Consider the following 24,711-nt stretch of genomic DNA (forward strand, 5'->3'; position numbering starts at 1 on the left):
ATTTAATTTTTTTTAAATATTTCATAATAACAACTGAAAATTAGTTTACTAATACATTAACACTTAAAAATTAATTATTATACAAATTATCCAATTTTATGTGATTTATGTAATGTTGTAAACATCATATTGGGATTCAAATGTTGAATTTGTAAATTATAATAGATTTAAAATTTGAAATTGGAACTGAATTATGTATTTTATTATATAGTACGTTTTTGTTCTCGTTTGTTGATTATAATATGTTTTTTCATAAAATTTATTAAACACGTGATTTTTATGTATAGCTCATTTAAGTCTTATATTTAATGATATTAGTGTTTATTTATGATTTATTAGAGTATTTATAGCATTTTCATGTATTTTCATGTGTATCTTAATTTTTCGTCCATATCCATGCCTATCCAAGGCGTATTGTGCTTAAGAAAGTCCTCTTGCTTTAGATACTTATTTTGAATTACTCGGACCCAAAGATTATTATGGTCCATTAGAATTTTCCAACCTAATTTCATTAGGTTAGTTTGATTTGTTTGGTCCATTTTCCACGGACCTAGCCCTCCCCTCTTCTTGTCCAAAAAGACATGTTTCCATCTTGTGAGAGCAAAATATTTATTTCTTTGTTTTTACACCAAAGAAATTATCTTTGCAACCTATCCATTTCCTTGGTTGTCTCTTTCAAAATACCAAACAATCTCATTTGAAATTGGGCTAGGTTTCCAACAATTGCTTTGACCAGAATTATTCTTCCCCCATGGACAAAGTCTTGCTTTTCCAACCTTCAAGTTTTTTTTTTTTTTTTTTTAAATTTTTTCTAGAACATCTTTGAAGGTGGCTTTCGTTACTCTCTTATTAATTAGGGGAGCTTCCAGATATTTCTCCTCGATATTTGCCCTTGGAATGCCATTTATTCTAGCCACTATTCTTTCAAATCTAAAAGGGACATTCTTTGATAATATCATGGATGATTTTTTTGACCAAAAGCTTTGGCATATCTACTCAGTATATCCCTAATGTTGTGGTTCATTTCTATATTTTCTTTTGCATGGATCGTGTAGTCATCAACAAATTAGAGGATAGGGATATTTGGGCCATTCCTCAAGATTTTGAATCCTAAATAAGCTCCATTTCCCCTTGCTTGAGTTTCAATGTATCTTGTAAGAGACTCACCATATAGCACAAAGAGGTAAGGGGATAACAGATTTCCTTGTTTGATATCCCTTGAGGGTTTAAATGATGGCCCTGAAGACCCATTTATTATTATGGCTTGGTAGCTAACGGTAGTTATACATTGCATTATCCAATTGATCCACTTATTATGGAATCTCATTTTCTTTAGAACTAGTTTATTATAATCAATCCCATTCTAATTGTCAATAGCCTTTTTTCATATCGATTTTATATGTCACTGCTACCGATTTTCCATTTTTTTTTCCTTTTCATGGACTGAAGGTTTTCATGGGCTATTAGAATAATTTAATGGAATGAAGGATTTCATTGGCTATTAGAATATTTGAATGGAATGAAGTATTTTATGGGCTATTAGAATATTATCAGATAATTGTCTACCCAAGATAAAAGCAAATTGGTATGGATATATTAATTTTGTCCAATAAAGGTTTGAACCAATTAATTAGGATCTTCACAATAATTTTATAAATTACATTACATAAGCTAATAGACTGAAAGTATTACGGGATCTGACTTCTTTTTCTTTGGCATGAGGCCAGGAAGATTTTCTTTAGGTCTGTGCCTTCATATCACCCACCCATAGAGTTCAAAGCACTTCATGATTTCTAAGTCACCCACATTGCCTTTTTTTTTTTTATTATCAGATAATTGTCTACCCAAGATAAAAGCCAATTGGTATGGATATATTAATTTTGTCCAATAAAGGTTTGAACCAATTAATTAGGATCTTCACAATAATTTTATAAATTACATTACATAAGCTAATAGACTGAAAGTATTTCGGGATCTGACTTCTTTTTCTTTGGCATGAGGCCAGGAAGATTTTCTTTAGGTCTGTGCCTTCATATCACCCACCCATAGAGTTCAAAGCACTTCATGATTTCTAAGTCACCCACATTGCCTTTTTTTTTTTTACTATGAAGGAATCCACATGGCTAATTAGTCTATGTTTTCCTCATCTAAATTATAGGAGTTAAAACTAGTAAAAATTCCTCCTTACCTTCCGTGCCATCACAAGTGTATCTTTCCTATAAAGTCTCGGTGAAAACAACCTTTACTTGGTTAACCTTTGATGTCCACATTATTTTGTCTCTTATGCCAAAGATTTTATTATGGTTTCTTCTAACCAATATGGTGGTATAAAAAAACTCTGTATTCTTATCTCTACATTTTAGCCAAGTGATTCTTGAATTTTGAACCTAAAAGATTTCTTCTTTTTATAGCAATTTATCCAATTGCTTGTGAAGGGCCTCCTTGATCTCTCTGTGTGTATCACCTAAATCATTTAAGATATCTTGTTTTCATTGAAATAAATTGCTAAATTCATTTTTATTACAACTTTTAATTTTCTCAGCCAAGATTTTTTTTAATTAACCTTTCGACCCAATTATGTGGGAAGCCCAACTTCTACTATTTGGTGTTCATTACTGGACAAAGACCGAGGCACACCATGTCTGTGATGTGCACTAATCATTTTGGCACAATTTTTTGCTGTGAGCAGATCCGACCTTTCTTGTTAGGTCTTTGGTTATGTCTTCTTGTTCTTTCTTTCTGCTTCCTTTAATAGATTTTACTATTAGCAGAAGAAAAAGGCATGTCATTGGTGCTGTACCAGAACCGTGTTGAGACGGTTTTTGTTGTGAAGTGTGAACAGATCCCATCCCGTGTCATTGGTTTCTCAGAAGTCGGAACAATTTTATGAGATTTTGCCTCTTTTCAAACGATTCAAACTCAATAACCCAGTTGTCCTGAAATCCAAATTCTCTAAAATTGACACTACAAAAAGAATGCAGGACTGATTAACTTATCTTGTTGGCCTCTGAAAGAAGGGGGAAAACACCAACTAATGAATTCTAACTCGACAGTCAGAGAAGATAACAGTCACCATCCAGACTAAAGCTTGCAGAGGAGCCAGGTCAATAACACAAAGCAAAAAAAAAAAAAAAAAAAAAAAACTATAAACGTAAAAAAGCATGAGAAATAAGGGGAACGATTATATGGTATAAATATTCATTGGTGAGGACCCAATTTATGCAATAAAAACTACATTTGATTTTCAAGATGCAATATATAATCACTACTCAACAATCAAAGAGGAGCTTCAAACATCTTTAATTTGTCCAGCAAAATCGGAGTAAACTGATTCATCATTTCGTGGCTTAGGAGGAGCTTCCTTCTCAAGCTCACTTTCTATTGGTATCCCCTTCCTTAAGCTAGATGAGGATTCACCGTCGTAAAGGTTTGGAGTCCCAAAGACCCGAAAGAATCCATTCTTCATATCTTCAGCAGCCTCAAAGAAACGGCTAAAGCTACCAAATACATCCCGCTCAATGGCTTCAATATCTCCACGTAGACCAGGAAAGCTAAAAGGTTCAAGTACTGAGGATCCCAAATGTGAGGACCCTTGAACTATCTCATTCGTGATATCATCTTCACTATACTCTGTGTTGGATTCTATCACTTCAACAGGCCTGAAAGAGCATGAAGAACAATATTTTCTATTTATCATAGAGTTGTGAAATTCTCTAATGCAATTATACAACATCTTCACCACAAATTCATAGGCTCAAAATCAAAATATCCAACAGCGAAGATTGTCTCATATTAGTTTGTTATAGAAACAAATTAACAGGTACAGTTTCCACAATTGATTCCAGATGTGAATACAAGAATTCAATTCAAATCAACAAAGCCTTGCCTAACCTATAGGGGGCTGGCTACATGAACCCTGTTCCATCATTCTGATCAGTTCAGAGCATACCAGATCTGCATACAATGTTTGAGAAAGAGAAATGCCAATCTATTAAGTACAGTACAATCAACGATTTTATTCTCTTTCGTTTTGTGGATGGTGGCAAAACTTTATATACATCAAAGGAAATTAGAGAAAGTATGTTTGCAGTAATACATCTTCAATTTTTTTGAGCAAAAGGTAAAGTAATATATTAGATAAAAAGCAATAGCCAAATCTGCACAACAAGGAGCTATAAGATTACTCTGTAAGCGTAGATACAAAAAGAGCTCCAGGATTACAAAAGGAGCTATAAGATCTATTCCTGAACAGATACCCATGAATTATCCTCTGAAACCTTTACATAAATTATCCTCTGAAACAAACATATTTCCAAACATTCTTTTGTTTCTTTCTGAACATATTGTCCAGGTCACTAAAGCTGGACCTTATCTCCAAATTACCTTGCCTTCTTTTGAAAGCCCCTTCAGCTGCCAGCTCTGAAGAACTGCTAGCACATTTTCTGGGAAACAGAACTAACAGCCCCAAAAACCATGACCAGAGGAGAAAAGCAACTCTACAATAGATTAGTAAGTTCTCTAGCCTCTAAGTCCTCAGATACTTCCCCACACATAATGCACTTGCTAGGCAACAGACTCATCCCTCTTCTGGCCAAAATCTCAGCTGTCAAACATTTACCCGACACTGCCACCCATAATAAAAATGCAGCTTTAGGAGGGGCAGTGGATTTCCATACAACAGCTTCTGGGAAATCCACCACCTCCACCTCCGTGAGTTTGTTATAGAATGATCTTACCGTGAAGGATCCTTCTTTATCCCACTTCCAAATTCTCCCATCTCTGTCTGTGGAGCCAGGAGTTATACCAGATAGCTGCTGCATCAACTCCACTCACTGCCCAACCTCCCAATCATTTAAATTCCTTCTGAACACCAGACACCAAACTGCAGAATCTCCTACCCGAGCAAAAGCCTCTGCAACCATGCATTCTTTGTTTTGAGCAATCTCATAAAGATTGGGAAAGCTCTGATAAAGAGGTTGACCCCCACACCAAATATCAGTCCAGAATTTGATTCTTGTGCCGTCTCCCACCCTGTATCTGATTCCTTTTCTGAATTCCCCAACACTTTTTGAATTCCTTTCCATACAGCACAGCACGCCCATGAGACATTCTAGCCTCTGCTGGCTCCCAAGATGACACATCTGCTCCATACTTAGCTAGAATAATCCTTCTTCATAATGCATCAGGCTGTCTATTCCACCTCCACAACCACTTCGCCAGACAGGCTAAGTTAAACTTTTTCAACTTCCTTACCCCCAAACCCCCCACTTTCTTTGGGTTACACACTTTGTTCCACTTTACCAGGTGTAGCTTATAGATACATACTGTTAAACATGAAGCTATATCATCATAGTCCATAAACATTCTCATTGGAAATTCCCTAAATTTCATCATTATCACGAAGGTAATCCTCCTAATGAAGAAAATACATGGTTACATGCTTCATTTGGGCAAACCACATATAATAATTAAGCACAACTCTTAAGCTGAAAATGAATGGTCAATGGATCGGAAGTTTTTGTTCCTACATTGGTTGCACCACAAAACATGACTGAACTTTGGGCCATCAAAGAAGGGTTTCTATGGCATGGGATATGGGCCTTAAAAAATATCATATCATCTCCAAAGCAGGAAGCATAGAAATCTCTTCAATGATGTCATAAACCTCATCAACGGAGACTAGTTTATTTGATTTCAGCACTGTTCCCGTGAAGCTAACATGTGTGCTGACTTGTTAGCAAACATGGCTCTAGACCATAATATTTATTAGCTTAGATTTTCAAGACCTCCCAGACAGCTTATTTTTCTTATTTTAGTGGATGCTTATGGGGTCTCTACCTTTAGTTTATGTAAGACTCTAGCTTTATTTCAATTATCTTTTGAATAAAAATCCTAGGATGGACTATACTAAAACATCTAAAACTAGTGGTTTTGGTCACTATAAATCTGCGAAGACCATTTTGATTCCAGTTTATTACTATTTATTTTTGACAAAACTAAATCATACAAAAACCACTTGGAGTATACTAAAAAAATTTGTGGAAAATGAACTATAATAGATATTTTGACCATTATATATATATATTGAATGAATAACTGTAATAGATAAATAAAAAAGAAAAACAAAATCAAAGGGCATGTGAATTAGACAGGGCAATGGCATTTCCCTCCTCAGACTACTCAAAATTCAAAAAGATTTTGTGAATCTGGCAGAACTGCTATTGTGAAAATGTCTCTACCACCACCTAAATGTGCTCGAGACACTGGGTTTGACAGAGAATACTTTGTGCCAAGATTGACCCTGGAGATTCTTTGTTAATAGCCGGGTGAACCCATTTGTGGTTAATTACAGGTACAGGATCAATATGGGAGAGCAAACCCAGACCTGAAGAAACTTGCTTAAGCAACGACTTGAACAGAATAGGGTGCTCCTAAATGGTGCCCTAGGACCTACCCCAGATAGTTGAAGATGCCAATAAAAAACTTAAATTCAGGCCTGGACACAGGAGTTCCCAAAGATTTAAAGTAATTATTCTGAAAATGTTACCTCTTTGGATGGTTGGACACCCCAAGTGATAATATCTGTACAAGCATCTTAAGAAAAGAACCAGGGACTGAAAGTACAGATTTGTAAAAAAAAAGGCTATTGTAAAACTAGTTAATCACTAAAGGGAAGAAAGGGAATCATAAACATGACTAAAGTACGAGGAAGCAACGGTCGATCACACATCCATCGCATTGATTTGCAAAAGGAGTTCATGCTTCGAAGTCAAATACAATAAAATTGATGCGATCAAACTGTCATGCAAATCATTTGGTAATGCCTAGGAATCACAATACTCACCAAAGTGGATCCAACATACCCACCATTCAAAAGGCCATAACATTATGAGAAGAAGTGCAGCGCCTACCTGAATAAAGCGACTTGACCAACATGAGTTGAATCCCCGGTGCAGCCCAAATTAAGCAAAAAAAAACAATTGTAGTGATGAGTCCCTTCGTAAATAAGCTTACCATGATACAACAGGACCCAAAAGGAAAAGGCTAGGGAAATGAGATCAGTTCAAATTAAATCAGACTTTTATGCAAAAACTTCTTTCAAGGACAGAAGACAAGCACGACTTCAACCTAGTCCTAAGGGTATTTCGAGGGAGGAGGCCTTAACGGGAAGGGCAGCTGCAGTACCTTGCAGCAGCAAGTGCAGTAGACAGAGGGAGTATGATAGCAGAACAAGGGAAGACTTATCTGACTGAATTCTATGTGTAGCTGAAGGGGAACATGTTAACAATTTAACTTGCAATTTTCATTGGGTTGAGCACGACCATAACACAAGCCTCCATGTACCACTGAAACTTGTGATTAGAATAATCGGTTGGGAAACTTTCCAAGTTTATAGCCACACTAAATTAACCACTGTAGTGCTAAACCTGAAGACCAACTCAAAAACACAGCCCACTGGAGATAAGCACTACAAAAGAACACTCTACAAATGGCATTCGGCCCAAGCCACATTCTAATGGTGATACTCAATTATTAATTCCAGGAAGCTTGTCCCACCCCAAAGTGCTTTTTACTGTACATTTGCCCCTTCAAGATTTAACAACATTTATTCAAAGCACAACTTTTAACCCGTGCAAAGGTACTCTCAACAAAGCAATATGGGATTCAAAATGATGCAATGCAGAGGAGATCCTAATCAGAACTTTTAAGCATCAAGGCAAAATAACAAGATCTCACCAATCTCATTCAATACAAGCAGAATTAGTGATCCATCGAAGTTCCCCCCGTGCTGATTCCAAATCTAAAATAGGTAAAAAAGATTACCACCATAGTGTTTCTCTTATCAAGAATGCCGGGTGTCACCATCAAAGGTAACTCTCAACACACTTTGGGATATATATATATATATATGTTCTCTTCAACACACTTTGGAATCAAACAAATAACTGTAAACTACTGAGAGCTTAAAGCTGGTTGATACAACCGAAATGAGTAAGGGAAATGGCATTCACACTGTTCCTAGTTGTCCCCAGTGTAGTCGCCAATCTGTGAACGGTTGGAATTGGGTGTCACTTCATGGCCATGAGAGGAGCCGCCACCCATCGACCACTTGAACGAGGGAGTGATGGGCCTCCCTTGTTTGAGAAAAATGATTCCCAATCCCTATAACAGACTCTAGGCATCAAAGGGAAGGTGTTAGGCACCCCTCTCCCTTTCTTATCTTGTGAATGCCAATCAAGATTCTAAAAAAAAATGAATCAATCTTAATGAAAAGCTAAATGGCTTCCTCCAATTCAATGAGGGTTTGTCATAAAGAGGATGCTCTCTTACATGGCTCAATCTTCCCTTTCCCTCTACCCGGGTGTGGAAAGCCCTTAAGGAGCAAAGGGGCGAGTGTCTACACATCCTACCCCCTTTTTATCCAAGGCCTCCCACATTCCTACTCGAAGGAGAGAGATGATGAAGCCATGAAGGATACAACCCACCATGAACTTCTCTCTAAGTTGAATTCATAAGCTTTTAATCTGAATAAGATGCATGCATTAGTTTATACAAGAAGAAAAACATAAATGACTAGACAATAATAGGAGGACCAAATTCATACATAACATCTTCATTCATTCTCAAACAAAATTAATTATAAAAGTAAGATAAAGTAACAGAAGTCAAATAAAAACATAGATGATTTCAATGAGAAAAGTTCAAAAAAGAGACCAAAACAAAAAAAAAAAGCCATATTCGTTCATTTTCGAACAAACTAACCAACAAAATAAAATCATAGAAACCAACTTGAACATTTTTCTATTGGCCAAAAAAACATAAAATAAATAAAATAAAAAAAAATTGAAAAGAAAAGAAGTTGTAAATTCTATTGAAAAGCTACCTCACTTGTGGCTTTTCTCTAGGATTGTTGGGAATGTTATGTGAAGGCTTGGCCGAATATGATGGACTGAGATAGGTTCACCTTAGAAATGTGGAGGAGGAAGATAATGAGAAAGATGGAGGGAGAGGAGTAGAGGAAGAAGAAGATTAGAATAAGGATATGGGTAGGGGAAGGTGGTCCAGTGGTGGGCAGATAAGAGTCTTCTATTGAAGATGGGTCTTGTCTAATGCTAGGAGAGAGTCCCATTTAAAGAGGGACCATAGTTCTTTTTGAGTGAAGTGGACTTCTAATTTCGGTCAAGAAAAAGGTCATTCGGTTAGAAGCTAGCTAGATGGATTCAAGGGCGAAGAGGAACACCTAAAGACCCTTTGGGTTGTTTAGGAGCCTCCCATATTGATTCCATATGAATGGAGTCTTCTTTCCTTTCTTTTACCAAAAAAATCTTTCTATTTCTTGAAGAACAAGAAGCACACCTTCTTTGTACATGGCTTTGTTTGGAAGGAAAAGCTGCATGATTTTTTTAGAAAGCAAAAAGAGCTCTTCCAAACATGGTAAAGGCGCCTAGATCTTGCCAAAAAGAAAGCAAGCAATCTATGGTTGGGATTACACAAAGCTAGAAACAAGGAGATCTAATGGTTGGGGATTTGACACATGGCAAGGACCTCCTTGCAAATATTTTGAAACAAGATTATAAGTAGGGACTAGGCTGTAATTGTCAAAAGCTAGGCAGGTGGCAAGTGTCAAGGGGGAGTTTTAGAGATATCTAATGGCAAGGTGGGTGATTATAAGTAGGGACTAGGCTGTAATTGTCAAAAGCTAGGCAGGTGGCAAGTGTCAAGGGGGAGTTTTTAGAGATATCTAATGGCTAGGCGGGTGACAAGTGTCAAGGGGTTCTTGCTATGTGTCAAATCAAATCCCCAATCATTAGATCTCCTTGTTTCTAGCTTTGTGTAATCCCAACCATAGATTGCCTGCTTTCTTTTTGGCAAGATCTAGGCGCCTTTACCATTTTTGGAAGAGCTCCTTTTGCTTTCTAAAAACACCATGCAGCTTTTCCTTCCAAACAAAGCCATGTACATAGAAGGTATGTTTCTTGTTCTTTAAGAAATAGGAAGATTTTTTGGGAAAAGAAAGGAAATAAGACTCCATTCGTGTGGAATCAACATGGGAGGCTCCTAAATAACCCAAAGGGTCTTTAGGTGTTCCTCCCCCCTCCCGTTGAATCCATCTAGCTAGCTTCCAACCAAATGAACTTTTTCTTGACCAAAATTAGAAGTCCACTTCACTTAAAAAGAGCTATGGTCCCTCTCTAAATGGGACTCTCTCTGAGCATTAGACAGGACCCATCTTCAATAGAAGACTCTTCTCTGCATTCACTCTGCCCACCACCGAACCACCTTCCCCTACCCATCTCCTTATTCTAATCTTCTTCTTCGTCTACTCCTCTCCCTCCATCTTTCTCATTATCTTCCTCCACATTTCTAAGGTGAACCTATCTCAGTCCATCATATTCGACCAAGAAGGAAAAGGGGAAGTCCTATTTCGGTCCATCCATCCAAGCCTTCACATAACATTCCCAACAGTCCTAGAGAAAAGCCACAAGTGAGGTAACTTTTCAATTGAATTTACAGCTTCTTTTCTTTTCACTTTTTATTTTTCTTTTTTTTTCACGTTTTTTTGGCCAATAGAAAAATGTTCAAGTCGGTTTCTATGATTTTATTTTGTTGGTTAGTTTGTTCGAAAATGAATGAATATGGCTTTTTTTTTTTGTTTTGGTCTCTTTTTTGAACTTTTCTCATTGAAAACATCTACGTTTTTATTTGACTTCTGTTACCTTATCTTACTTTTATAGTTAATTTTGTTTGAGAACGAATGAAGATGTTATGTATGAATTTGGTCCTTCTATTATTGTCTAGTTATTTATGTTTTTCTTCTTGTATAAACAATGCATGCATCCTATTTGGATTAGGGGCTTATGAATTCAACTTAGAGGGAAGTTCATGGTGGGTTGAATCCTTCATGGCTTCATCATCTCTCTCTTTCAAATAGGAGTGTGGGAGGCCTTGGATAAAAAGGGGGTAGAATGTGTAGATACTTGCCCCTTTGCTCCTTAAGGGCTTTCCACACCCGGGAAGAGGGAAAGGGAAGATTGAGCCATGTAAGAGAGCATCCTCTTTATGACAAACCCTCATTGAATTGGAGGAAGCCATTTAGCTTTTCATTAAGATTGATTCTTTTATTTTAAGAATCTTGATTGGCAATCAGAAGATAAGAAAGGGAGAGGGGTTCCTAACACCTTCCCTCCCCTTCCCTTTGATGCCTAGAATCTTTGTTATAGGGATTGGGAGCCATTTTTCTCAAACAAGGGAGGTCCATCACTCCCTTGTTCAAGTGGTTGATGGGTGGCAGCTCCTCTCATGGCCAAGGGGGGGAGGAACACCTAAAGACCCTTTGGGTTATTTAGGAGTCTTCTTTCCTTTCTTTTCCCAAAAAATCTTTCTATTTCTTAAAGAACAAGAAGCATACCTTCTTTGTACATGGCTTTGTTTGGAAGGAAAAGCTGCATGATTTTTTTAGGAAGCAAAAAGAGCTCTTCCAAGAATGGTGAAGGCGCCTAGATCTTGCCAAAAAGAAAGCAAGCAATCTATGGTTAGGATTACACAAAGCTAGAAACAAGGAGATCTAATGGTTGGGGATTTGACACATGGCAAGGACCACCTTACAAATATTTTGAAACAAGATTATAAGTAGAGACTAGGCTGTAATTATCAAAAGCCAAGGAAGGACATGGACGTCACGTCCCAGATTGAATTTGGTAATTTTTATAGAGATCTAATGGCCAGGAGGGACTAGAAAAGTAATTTTGGACACTTGAGAGGGGGTGGAATGAATGGATGTTTCAAATTTAACCCGACAGATGATATCGCAGAAACGTCCTCGATGGAAGGGTGAAACAGGCATTTTATGGCCTGCATTTTCCAAACCGCTGATTGAAAAGATGACAACAGATTTGATTGAGTTTGGCAGTGACGGTCGATGGCGTTTTTCTTAGATGGAGGAAAAAATGGTCATTTCAAGGTTCCAAGTCGAACTGATCCTCGATCGAGAGGCTGATAAAGGTTTGGATAAGGTTTGATGGTGTTTTGTAGTGTCGATCTTGAATTCGGAAAGTATCGGGTGATTGGGATGGTTTATTCAGAGTCTTTCTAGATGAGGTCAAAATCATCATTTTAAGGTCCAAAATTGGACAGATCGTCAATCAAGGGTCGACAAAGGTTTGGATGGGGTTTGATGGTGTTTTGCAATGCCGATCTTGAATTTGGAGGGTATCGGGTGATAGGGGTGGTTGATTCAGAGTCTTTCTAGAATCTAGATGAATGGCAAAATCATCATTTTAAGGTCCAAAATTGGACAAATCTTCGATCAAGGGGTTGACAAAGGTTTAGATGAGGCTTGATGGTGGAGAATGGTGTTTCATAGTGTAGACCTTGAGTTCAACAAGTATCGAGCGACGTAAGTGGTTCATTTAGGATCTTTTTGGATGAAAGGTAAAATCGTCATTTTTAGGTTCAAAGTTGAACAAATCATCGATTGGGGGGTTGACAAAGGGTTAGATGAGGTTTGACGGTGTTTTGCACTACCGATCTTAAGGCCGAAGGATATCGGGCGATGTGAGTGGTTCATTCGAGATCTTTTTGGATGAAGGGTAAAATTGTCATTTTGAGGTTCAAAACTGGATGGATCGTCGATCGAGGGGTTGACAAAGGTTAAATGAGGTGTAATGGTGGGGAATGGTGTTTCATAGTGTAGATCTTGAGTTCGGTGGGTATCGGGCGATGTAAGTGGTTCATTTAGGATCTTTTTGGATGAAGGGTAAAATCATAATTTTTAGGTTAAAAATTGGATGGATTGTCGATCAGGGGAGTTGACTAAGTGTTAGATGAGGTTTGACGGTGTTTTGCACTACTGATCATGAGTTCGGAGGATATTGGGCGATGTGAGTGGCTCATTCGAGATCTTTTTGGATGAAGGGTAAAATCGTCATTTTGAGGTTCAAAACTGAATGGATCGTCGATCAGGGGATTGACAAAGGGTTAGATGAGGTTTGGTGGTGGGGAATGGTGTTTCATAGTGTAGATCTTGAGTTTGACGGGTATCAGGCGATGTAAGTGGTTCATTTAGGATCTTTTTGGATGAAGGGTAAAATCATCATTTTGGGGTTCAAAATGGGATGGATTGTCGATCGGGGGGTTGACAAAGGGTTAGATGAGGTTTGTTGGTGGGGAATGGTGTTTCATAGTGTAGATCTTGAATTCAGCGGGTATCTGGCGATGTAAGTGGTTCATTCGGGATCTTTTTGGATGAAGGGTAAAACCGCCATTTTCGAGTCTGAAATCTGGTGGATGGTCGATCAGGGGTCTGATAGAGGTTTTAGAAAGTCTTGAGTATCTTGGGAGAGTTGTGATGGATATCTAAGATTTTGAGAGTAACAAGCAATGAGAATGGTCGATTTGGAATCTTTGCGTGTGAAGGGAAAAATGGGGACTTTTGGATCTGAAATTTGGGCAGCGGGTATATTATGGTCCTTGGAGTCTAATGGAAGTGTAAGATGGCTTTAGCGGTGTGGGAATCGTGAGGATCTAAGTTATGAGTATTTTGGCCGATGAGGGGGCTTGAAATAGAACTTTGAGTTGATGGATGGGTAGATAAGGGAATTTTAAGTTGGACTTTGGTGGAGTGGCATGGATTTGAATTACGAGGCTGTTGTGAGGATTTGATCGTATTGGGGACGTGTGGATCGTAGGCTTTAGGCTTGAGAATTGCCATAATGCTAGGTTCATCGAAATGGAATCTCTAATGGATAAATGGCAAGATCAAGGGATTTAAGGTTGAAATTTGGTGTGATTGGGTGATAAACAGCTTTGTTTCATGTGATGGAGTCTGATCGGGTAACAGGTGTAGTGGTGTAGCACATTCGGAACCATCGAAAGGGAATCTTGTGGATTTAACGATGGACTTGAGGCTATCTGAATTGAAACTTAGTTTCCTAGGGTTTTGGCATATTCTAAAGATGTTGGTAAGGTCTGATCGGGCATTTGGAGTGTGAAAAGTGGGTTAGAAAGGTGACCGAGCAAAAATTGGGTGTTGTCAGCTATGTTACCAAGATATAGCAAGGACACAACTCAGCAAGGTATCAGATACAAAATTTACACTAAAAATTCAAATATCCGATATGATATGGAACCCTCATACAGGTAAAGTATCATAGCAGAATAGTTTATTAGTTTTGAGAGGACTTATAGGGTAATGATGGAAATAAAAGGGCTATGTGACACATCATACAATACATTTAGTTCTCCAATCTCAGATGTAGGCATAAGACAGATAAATGGCTGACCATGTTGTACTCAAATCAAGAACCAGAAATAAATTCAGATTATCAAAGCTTCATCCTCTTAAAATCTATACATGACAACAAGAATTATGTTCATTAACAAGAAATTCTGAAACAGTCTGAAGAAAATAAACCAACCTCATTAGCAAATTGTCAAGATTGCAGAGAGTAAGAGTTATCTTCTCAAGCATAAACAATACTTAGTTGTTGGGGACAGTATAATAAATGAATGGAAAGGGCACATGACAAATAACTCTTTTTTCCCAATCTCCTCATTGTTTCTCCCTTTTTACTGTGTGTCAGCCATGATGATCCACACTAAGAAACCTTTCCATCACTAGTATGAAGTGGATCTCTTTGCAGCTATTTGATCGATCTCCACTGATTTGAAGTAGGTCTTCACTAATATGATTACTCGATGAAGCAGAGGCTGGTTCTTTCTCCCTCATTCTCAACTGATATTTTCTATCAAAGGTGTTGATAGGAATACAACTTCTTGAAGGATCAGTGATGGAAAGGTTTTTAAGCGTTGCATAGCTTCTACTCCTCAAACAGTCACATCTCCATTGGTTGATCCTTTCTCCATCCCTTCAACACCACCTATGAGTACCTAACCATCTCTTCCTGTATGTACTCTTTTATGCCATTCGTGTGTTTTCTATCCTCTTGACTGCTATGGTTTCCTTAGTTCCCATAGCTCCATTTCTGTTATTCTTGATGCCACAGACATTCCTCGTAGTTACAAATAGGTGGCTGTTATACCCTGCTGGAAGGAGGCCATGGACATTGAGATATGTGCCCTATTAGATAATGACACCTGGGGTTTTGTACATCTTCCTTCTGGTGTTACTCTTGTCTATAGTAAGTGGATCTTCTCTACCAAATTAAACTCTAATGGAAGTATTCAACAATACAAGGCACAACTAGTTGCTTAAGATTATACATGAATATGGTCTTGATTATGAAGAAACATTTTGTTAGGTTACTGCCTAACATAGAGGCTGATTCAAGGGGCCTAACCTCCTAATAAGGAAAAGAGAAAAGGATGAGGAAGAAGAAAAGATAACTTTGAAGGTTCAGATGACCAGAAACTTGATGAGAAGGCCTTATATAGGCTTATAACCAATTTGTGTAAAGCTGTAACCAACTCTCAAGCTGTCCTAGTGGTCCTTGTTGTGACGAGGCAGCCCCTTCCTTCCTCTCCTGGAATATATTCTGATGAAACGTGGATCGGCTGGGTCTGCTACATAGCCCATGGGCCTAACACATTTGCTCCTGTTAACAACTATTTGGCTCATATTTGCCTTGTCAGCTCCTCGTCAATGGTTAATCTTCCAAATGGATTTCACAAATGCATTTTTTCGTGGTTAGTTGAAAGAAATTGTCTATATGAAGCTTCCACCTAGTTATCATCGAGGTCCTTCTCTAGTCTACTGCTTCAAAAAGTTCTTATATGGACTTAAGCATGCTTTCCATGCTTGGTTTGAGCACTTCCATACTATTCTTGTGGAGGCGGGCTATTAGCGGAGTGCTTATGGTTCATCTTTTTCTTCATCATCATTCTCAAGGAATCACTCTTCTTGTCTAAGTTGATAACATTTTCATTACCAGTGATGGTATTCAGACCATTTAGCAACTTCAATGATCCCTCCATTGTGAAGGTCTTGGTCCCATTACATATTTCCTGAGCATGGAAATATAAAACTCCCCAAGGGGGCATTTTGTGATCCAACATAAATATACATTGAATTTAATTAAATCGGCTCATCTTACAAATAGCAATCACACCTTAATTCCTTTGGAGCTGTATGGTAAGTACTCTAAGAATGATGGGGAGCTGTTGGCTGATCCATCCTTAAATTGGTAACTTGTTGGCAGCCGTATTCATCTGACCATGACTCATCGTGACATTGCCCATGCTGTTCAAGTTGTCAGTTAATATGTATCTGCTTAGCCTCATCTTTTAGTTGTTTATCACATTATTCATTATCTTAGAGATACTCTTGCATATGGATTATTCTTTCCTTCTTCTTCATCTACTGCTCTCCTTTAGCCCTACTCTAATGTTGATTGGGTAGGATGTCCTGATTCATGTCGCTCCTCTATGCATGGTATGTGTTTCTTGGAGACTCGCATTTCTTGGAAATGCAAGAAGCTACAAACCGTTTCTAAGTCCTCCACAAGGGCCGGATATTGTGCTATGTTTGCCACTTGTGGCGAGTCTCTAGCTTCAGGATCTCCTCCAAGAACTTAGGGTCCACATCTCTCACTCCACTCCTCTCTATGCTGATAATATAAGTGTCATTCATATTGTTTCTAATGCAGTCTTTCATAAGTGCACCAAACATATTAAAGTTGACCATCACTTTATCCGAGACCAATTTCTTACAGGTGTGGTTTCTCCTTTTTCATGTTTTTTCTACACTTCAGCTTGCTGATCTCTTCATCAAGGGTACCCCTAGGACTCAGGCTTGTCATGAATTTCTCGTAAGCAAATTAATGTGGTTTCCACATTTAACGGGAGTATAAATAGCCTAACACATAAATGCTGTGTATGTATAGTCTTCTTTTTTGTGTACATTTCTTCTATTGTAATATAATAGTCCTTGTAGTATTGTATCATGCAATTATGATGTTGCCCAAGGCCAATTTTGTAATTGCACATATTGACCACCATGCGCCCTCTTAATAAAATACATCTTTGGGAGTGGGGATGTCCATTCAATGTTTCAATTTCTTTTCCTCTCTCTCAACTGAATCAAGCTTCTCACAAAGGATTAATCAGCTCTAGTTGTCAAATTAAACTACTAGTTCCATTCCATCCTAATCCAAATATGGTCTTAAACATAAAAGAAAGCCCAATGAACGAAGCTCCCGCCAACGTAGGGTCTGGAGAGGGACGGATGGATTAACATATGAAAGCTAAACTAGAAAAGGGAGACCGCTTTGACAGTTGGATTAACATCTTACCGACCTAAGGAGAAGATGATTTTCAACCACCATGAAGAGAGTTTCTCTACTAATTAAACATGAAAGGTTGCTTGAACTCTTCTTTAAGATTGAAAATAGACAACATATACTCTTATATAGTTAGGATAGGGTTCTTCTTTAGGGAAAGAAACCTTAATCTGCTTAACATGCAACCTTTTTGAAAGTGTAAGAAAAGAAAGAAAGAAAGAAGATTCTTGTAGGTCAAATTAAAAAGGACCACACTTGTATTTGGCTAGTGGTACCTTTAGGCGCCTTTAACTTTGTTGTATCAATCAGCATAAATAAGTGAGATGCCATTCATTCCCAAGATTTCAATATAAAGTTACAAATCCTTCCATGGACTAGGCTACCCTAAATTAATCCCTTTCTGTTTACGCATTCCCTAGCAAGAGAATTTTCTCGACTGTTGAGTGTTGGCAGACCTAGGTGCTCAGTTGAACAAGGAAACTGCCTCTTGATTCAATCAACATGTACACTTATTTTCTAATTATTCCCAGATTTAAAATTCTATACAAGTATCAACAAGGTGAAGATTTCCACCATGACCTCCAAACTTCCCTCTTGTGCATTACTCTACTAAATTTAACGAGCTTGTGACAGAACAATAATAACACCATTTCAAGGTTCTCCAAACTCTTCCTTCAGCAAGGCCTACAATAAATCTTCATCCCCTTAGCATATATCATTCCTTCACTTGATGTGAATGGCTGAATGGCTTGGACCAGTTCTACCCCTCTACGCTAAATATTATTTTCCCAAGCTATACCTATTTAAAACAATTACTGGAGGCATCACATTATCTATAGTGAGTCACTGCCTAATCGTTCTGTCCTCCCTTAATGCAACCAAAGTTGACTGCTAAAAATGATAAGTTCTAATCCAAGGTAAAGATGCATTTCATATATGCTAATAAATATACAATAGAAAATATATAGAACTTTAGAAATTTATTTTGAAAAGGTAAAGTAAATTTATTCAAAAAGGAAAAAGATACAACAAGGCCCAAACCAGAAGGATGGCCCAGAAACAACTCAAATTACAGACTCCACAAGGACTGAGTTCTAAACAGCTGAAGCAAGTTCAGAATCAGCTTGCTGCCTTGACAGAATAAGCACCCCAGAAAGACTTCCAACCACACTGAGACAAAACTTCAAAAGAAAAGCTCAAAAGAAAACAAATTTGCAGTGATACTTCATAAGCAATCTGCAGTAATGAAGAAAAATTAATCTTCAATCTCTCCAAGCTCTTATTTATCAAAAAAAAATCTCTCCAAACTCTTCACAGCCTCCCTCCTCATCCCAACTTTCTCCTTCAAGAGCATCAGCAGCTTTCCTCAAACTTTCCTCCTTCCTCTTCCTTTCAAAGGCTTCAAAGGCCTTCGTAACAGGACTTTCCCCTCCAAAAAGAATAAGCCAATTTCCACTTCTCTATCAACCAAACTCTTCAAAGCCACACTTCCTTTCTTTTTCTTCTTCTCCAGCTCCACATTGGAAGAGGACTCAAAGCTCTTATTTTCATTCGAACAAACCAAACTCTCTCCCAACCCAACCTTTCTCAGATCATCATCATCTAGGGAGATTGCCAAATGAATCTTGCTCCCATCCCAACCTGCAAAGGCTGCTTCTCCACTTGGGGGTTCTCAAAATGAGATTCTAGACTTTATTTCTCTTCTTTTATAGATTCTTTTGTATTTGTTGGTCAGCCCAACACCTGCCAGACCATCTTTCAGCTTCGAAAACACCTTTGTAACATGAATCATGTTAGACTTACTTGGAACTCTGGTTTTTTTGGAGTCACCAAAACTTTGCCCCTATCAATCCAAGCATTCTCCCTCCTGCAACCCAAATCAACTCCCAGTCTTCCAATAATCACTTCAAAAGTTGAAGAAACAGTGTCATTCCCTATCTCAGCACCATGAAGCAGGTCCTTGAACAGCTTCTCCTCCTATTTCGCTTCCCTCTTTGTTGTCTCCTTCCTTTTCCCTGTTCTTAATCTCTTTGTTTTGCAAACATAAAAGAGAATGGATGGGTGAAATAGGGAAATAATTGTCTATCTTTGTACTTTTGTGTGTGTGTGAGAGACAGAGGACCCTTGATTATTTGATGTGGTTCCAGAAGACCATCAATTTGAAGGAGAATTTAAAGAACTCAATCATTTCTCTTTTATTTTATACATTACACTATTTACCATAACCCACATTAACACTTCAATAAACATGACTGATGCAACTGTAATGACACCCTCAAATGACCAGTCAATCTCAGATAGGTTAACAGGACTGCTAACCAGGTCACTCACCAAATTGCAGGTTTTATCTTGCACTCGAGAGGTGGTACACTTTCTCTGCACATGGTCCTCCTTGGCTGGAAAATTTATTTCCCAAAAAATAAGACCAGTCATTCAGTAACCGTGATATAAATAACACCGCTATCAAGTAGATCATTTTTTTCCAGACATGTTTGTTCAAAGTCATGTGAAATAAATATAACAGTTAGATAAACTTCAGTTACATAGTTGGTAAGTCTCAGGCTAATGATCAAATCAAAATACTCCCAATCATTGGTTGATGACCAGAAGCCTTTCCTAAGCACCACGATAAAGAATGGGTCCAAATAGCAAGAATTACCTCAATTCTACAAACTTAAAGAAAGCTACAGAAAATAGGATCTAAACAAAGAAAAATAAGATGAAAGGAAAATATATGAAAAGAGGTGAAACATGGATAGAGTCTTGCAAGTTGCAACCCTATTCTGACTGCTCAATCAGCATTTCACTGACCCAAGGAACAAAATAAAATGAAGGGAAAAGATGCTTACTGGGTTATCTTTATATGGAAATACATAAATTTCAAGCACTTGTATGACTCCTCAAAGAACACCTATAATACCATTAAACTCAAAAGTGACAAACTGGGGTGGTCGAATTGGTTAGGATTGCAAATGTGTCAATTCAATTACTTAGGTTGAAGATCAGCCTTGGATAGGGCTAGGATTAGGTATAGACAAGGTTTAAAACATCGATATAGGGCGTATCGGCCTGCATCGAAGTCCGCTCTCCCTTTTTTTTCTTTGAAACTGGTTCAGAGGGGTCGGTCTAAGGGTGGTCTACCTTCTGAACCAGGTCACACCCCGATACGACCCCTGTAGGGGCATATCATTAAGCCAACAATACAATACGATACGCCCGATACGGGGCATTTCATATCAAAACTTTGAACCTTGGGTATAGATTAATGGTTTGCCCGGGATTAGGATAGGACTGACTTCAATCAGCCAAAGGTACAACACTGCAAACATAAGAATAGAAAGTTCCTGACAAATAACCTTCACAATGTGAAGAAAACTAGTTTACTAGTATTCATGCTTCTTGTATTAGCCTTTGATCCATAAATAGTGCCGTCTATTGGATAAAATGATAGTCGATACATCCTTGCATGTCTTTTTTGTTCTTTTGTGTAAGTTTAAAAAACCCACTTTTTAATTCTTTTTGTATTACATGATGAAAGTAAAAAACAGGCACACGTGGAAGCAGAAGTGAAGGAAGATAGAAATTAAACAGAAAGAACATCGTAATCTAAGTAATTGTTTGAAAAACGCAAGTCATCATGAAATTTTCCGCAAATCCAATTCACCAACAATTTAGCATCTTTGCCAACACAGAAGCCATGAACGAATTTATCAAACACCAATCCTACAAAAGAAAAAAGCCCCGCCTCATCTATCCAAAGAAGTAAGCAATATCCAAGACAAAGGATAAACAGTTCTCTTTTCCCAACAAATTTATATACTACCAGCTCTATACATCACTTGACAGATGATGATATATAATCTACATAGCCCAACCTTCTTCCCTACACGTGGAATTTAATTCTACTAAAATCCGCGGATACTAAGAAAACATCCAAACCAAAACCAACAAAAAATTTCTCACTTCTCCGATCAAAGTCCAAACTAGTAACCACACACTGAGAAAAGAAGAATTAGAACAAGAAAAAATAACCTAAACGCAAGAAAATGAACAAAAATATCGAAAAGAATCTTGCAATAAAACATAGAACATGATTTCTGAACCTTAGATAATAGAAACAGAGAGAAAAATAACCTTCCAACGCATTCCCTGAGAATCTCTTCGGTCTTCTCGCACTTCCTGATAAACTTCCCGGGCTCGACCTCTTCCGTCTTGCATTGCTTCTTGACGATCCTTCTCGTAGAACAACGATCTCCCGACCCAGAGCTAGGGTTTTCAATTTCGCCGAAGCCGCCAAATCTAGACGGCGAACCGTTGTTCGTCTCGTCTTTCCAAACCCAACCCATTTTTGCTTCTTCCGCACTCCATGAACTAGTTTCCCCGCCTTATAAGAGCTGGTGCTAACTCGTCAACTTGCCACGTGTCAAAAGAGTAATAACAATAAATTTATCCCACCAATAAAACTTGTCCACGTGTTCAACCGCCATTGTAATTCCCTTTGGCAACGGGCCAACGGCTAAACAGATCTCTTGAATTGGGGTTTGGATCTGCTACCCAAAAGACGTTACAGTTACGCATTGGGAATATCTTGGAAATTTTCCTAATTCACGGTGCTGTGGGTAAGGATGTAAGAATAACTTGTGAGTAGCAGATTCCGAGTGACCGCGCACTGGTTTCACAGCCTCATCCCATTGTATATTGGGAACATCTCTCGTAAATAACAATACAAAAACCAAGACATCTTGGATAAAAAGCCCCTAAACTTTTACGATTGGGACAAAACTCCCTTCCCTAACCTTTCATTCGTTAATTTCAAAAGAGAATTTCATTTTGTTATTTACTGCCCTTTTATTTTTTCATTGGATCATTTTACCCTTTCACTTATACTTTAATAAACCCAACAGTTATTGAAAATAATTCTCCTTTTCTTTTTTAATGTAGTGGGGATCAGTTACAAGCATGTTTATGGAGAAGCAAATCAGGCTGCGAATTGACTAGCTCACCATGCTCATGAAGTGCAGTTGCCAATGCAAATGATTTGAGTGTAAATTCTAACCTATTTTTGTTTTAAATTTTAGCTTATTTTGTTTGATTGCACTACAAACCCAAAATAAAATTAAACAAGAATATGCATTTTTTACATTTACACTCTCATGCATTTATACTAGTGCAACTAAATTTGTACTGCAACCAAACACAACCTAACCAATTTCTTCTGTTCCGATGAATCCATATTGGTACTCACATGGTTCAAAATAGCTGGCATGGCATACGTCTATAGGTTTAACAAGTTTAACAATGTTAAGCCTGCACTCAGTCATTGATTTTGTGTTGTTTGGAAATCATGTTATTTTGTGGATATATTTGCATTATTTATCTTGTTTAATTTACATTCATCTGTTCTTGTTCAAAAATAGCATTCTAGTTTGGCACAATAGATAGTCATTTAACGGGGTAGGGTTCACAAAGTATAACTGACAACAACGCATAATGCCACAATAATGGTGAACTAAAGCAACAATGACACATTAACCAAGGGTGTTCACGGTCTCGTTTAGTTCAATTTGGGGCCCTTCTCGGGCTAGTCGTAGGCCAGCTAGCTCACCCGTTAACCGACAATTGTGTGGAGTTTTACGACCGCCCTTAGGCTTTAGTAGGCAGGGGTGACCTTTCTCCATGTTTAGGCTCATCCGTGGTCAATTGAGTCGTGTAGCTTAATCGGCGATGTGCTGCCGATCAGGGCGTTATGGGCTCAGCCGTTCTAGGGTCGGTGGAGTTGACTTGGTCGATATTGCGGCTTGATGTGTGCATGTGTGGTGTGTGCGGTGGGCGTGTGTGTGCTTGTAGGTTGGGGCTGTAGCTTGAGAAAAGGGGTCTTTATTGCTTGTAGATTTATTGGTAATACATCCTGAGATTTCTGAGTTCTAGCTCCTTGGTATCGGTCGACCTTCGAGATCTTCAAATCTATAAGTGCTCAGCTTGAGGACCCTGGTGACTCTATACAGCCCTTCCCAGTCGGTCCGAGCTTGCCTTCTCCTAGTGCAAGGACTATGACTCTACGTAGGACAAAGTCGCCTATCTTGAATTCGCATCTTCTGACCTTGGAATCGTAATGCCTTGCCATCCTCTGCTGTTGTGCGACTATCTTTACATGTACTTGGTCCCGGGCTTTCTCTACTAGGTCCAACTCCGTGCGTAGATCTTCGTCATTCTGCCCCTCATTGAATAGTTTGGTCCGAAGGGTTGGGGAACCTATCTCCACGGGGACCATGGCCTCGGCCCCGTAGGTCAAGCTAAAAGGGGTCTTTCCGGTGGCAGTTCGTGGGGTTGTCCTGTATGCCTAGAGAATGCTTGGCATCTCCTCAACCCACCTTCCCTTGGCTTGATCTAGGCGTATTTTCAGGCCGTGTAGTAGGGTGTGGTTGTTTACTTTGGCATGTCCATTACTCTGGGGTCGGTGCACCGTAGTAGTCCGATGATCAATCCTTAGGTCGGCATAGAGGGCCTCGAACCTCTTGTCGGTAAACTGTGTTCCATTGTCTGTGATGAGCACGCACAGAATACCGAAGTTGCAGACAATTCCCTGCCAGAAAAAATTCTGAGCATTATGGTGATGCGTGCCAGAGCTTCAACTTCCACCCACTTCATGAAACAGTCCACTACTACGAGAATGAACTTCTTTTGTGCAACTGCGGTGGGAAAGGGGTCAAGGATGTCCATTCCCCATTGGGCGAACAACCATGGGCTGGTGATCGGCTTTAGAGGGGTTGTAGGCCGGTGATGGAGATTGGAGTGACGCTGGCAACTGTTGCACTTTTGAATTAACTGGGCGGCATCCTGCTTCATTGTCAGTTGGAAGTAGCCCTACTGGAGTGCCTTATGGGCTAATGTGCATGCACCAGGGTGATCTCCGCAAATACCCTCATGTATCTCCCTGAGGATGTAGTCTACTTTGGCTGGGGGGAGACACTTCAGGTATGGAAGAGTGTGGGAACGGTGATAGAGTTTACCCTATATTAGGCAATACTGGGCTGCTCTGTGTTGGAGCTTCTTCGCCTCTGCTCGATCTTCTGGGAGAGTGCCCTCTCGAAGATACTAGGTTATCGGGTCCATCCAAGATGGGTCGTGCTGCACTGGGAGGACGAGGAGGGTCGTTGGTGCGATGCTCGGCTGGGCTAGCGTACCTAGCCGAACAGCTGAGTCAAGGTCGGTCTGTGGCAAGCTAGCCAACCTTGAAAGGGCATTGGCTCGGGGGATCTGTTGAATTTTGAAATGTTTGAGTTGTTGAATGAGCTCTTGCACTTTTTGTAGATAGCTCACCATAGAGGGGGTCTGAGCCTCAAACTAGTCGTGGGTTTGGTTGACCACAAGCTGTGAGTCACTGAAGGCCTCGATTCTTCGGGCCCCGAGGTCCAAGGCAAGGTAGAGCCTAGCAATCAAAGCCCCATACTCGGCCTCGTTCTCAGAGGGGATG

At 38.9% G+C, this 24,711-nt stretch overlaps 1 protein-coding gene across 1 annotated transcript; it reads right to left on the reverse strand.

Annotated features, from left to right (window-relative positions):
- Positions 1-3,169: 3,169 nt before the first annotated feature.
- On the reverse strand, positions 3,170-21,612 carry LOC104601454 (Mal d 1-associated protein). The gene is made up of 2 exons (XM_010264783.3): positions 21,372-21,612; positions 3,170-3,659 (listed from the first exon to the last, which is right to left on the reverse strand). The coding sequence occupies exons 1-2, from the start codon at positions 21,581-21,583 to the stop codon at positions 3,290-3,292; spliced, it is 582 nt and encodes a 193-aa protein (XP_010263085.1). The 5' UTR covers positions 21,584-21,612; the 3' UTR covers positions 3,170-3,289.
- Between the last annotated feature and the right edge of the window lie 3,099 nt (positions 21,613-24,711).

The sequence above is a fragment of the Nelumbo nucifera genome, chromosome 2 (genome assembly GCF_055504915.1).
Source record: "Nelumbo nucifera cultivar China Antique chromosome 2, China Antique-T2T, whole genome shotgun sequence".
Lineage (NCBI taxonomy): Eukaryota > Viridiplantae > Streptophyta > Magnoliopsida > Proteales > Nelumbonaceae > Nelumbo > Nelumbo nucifera.

Bases quoted from the DNA above. Each gene is read 5' to 3' on its own strand.
- LOC104601454 (XM_010264783.3), bottom strand. From the start codon at position 21,583: ATGGGTTGGGTTTGGAAAGACGAGACGAACAACGGTTCGCCGTCTAGA. The intron at 3,660-21,371 runs GTTATTTTTCTC...ATGCTCTTTCAG, and splicing joins CTCAGGGAATGCGTTGGAAG to GCCTGTTGAAGTGATAGAAT.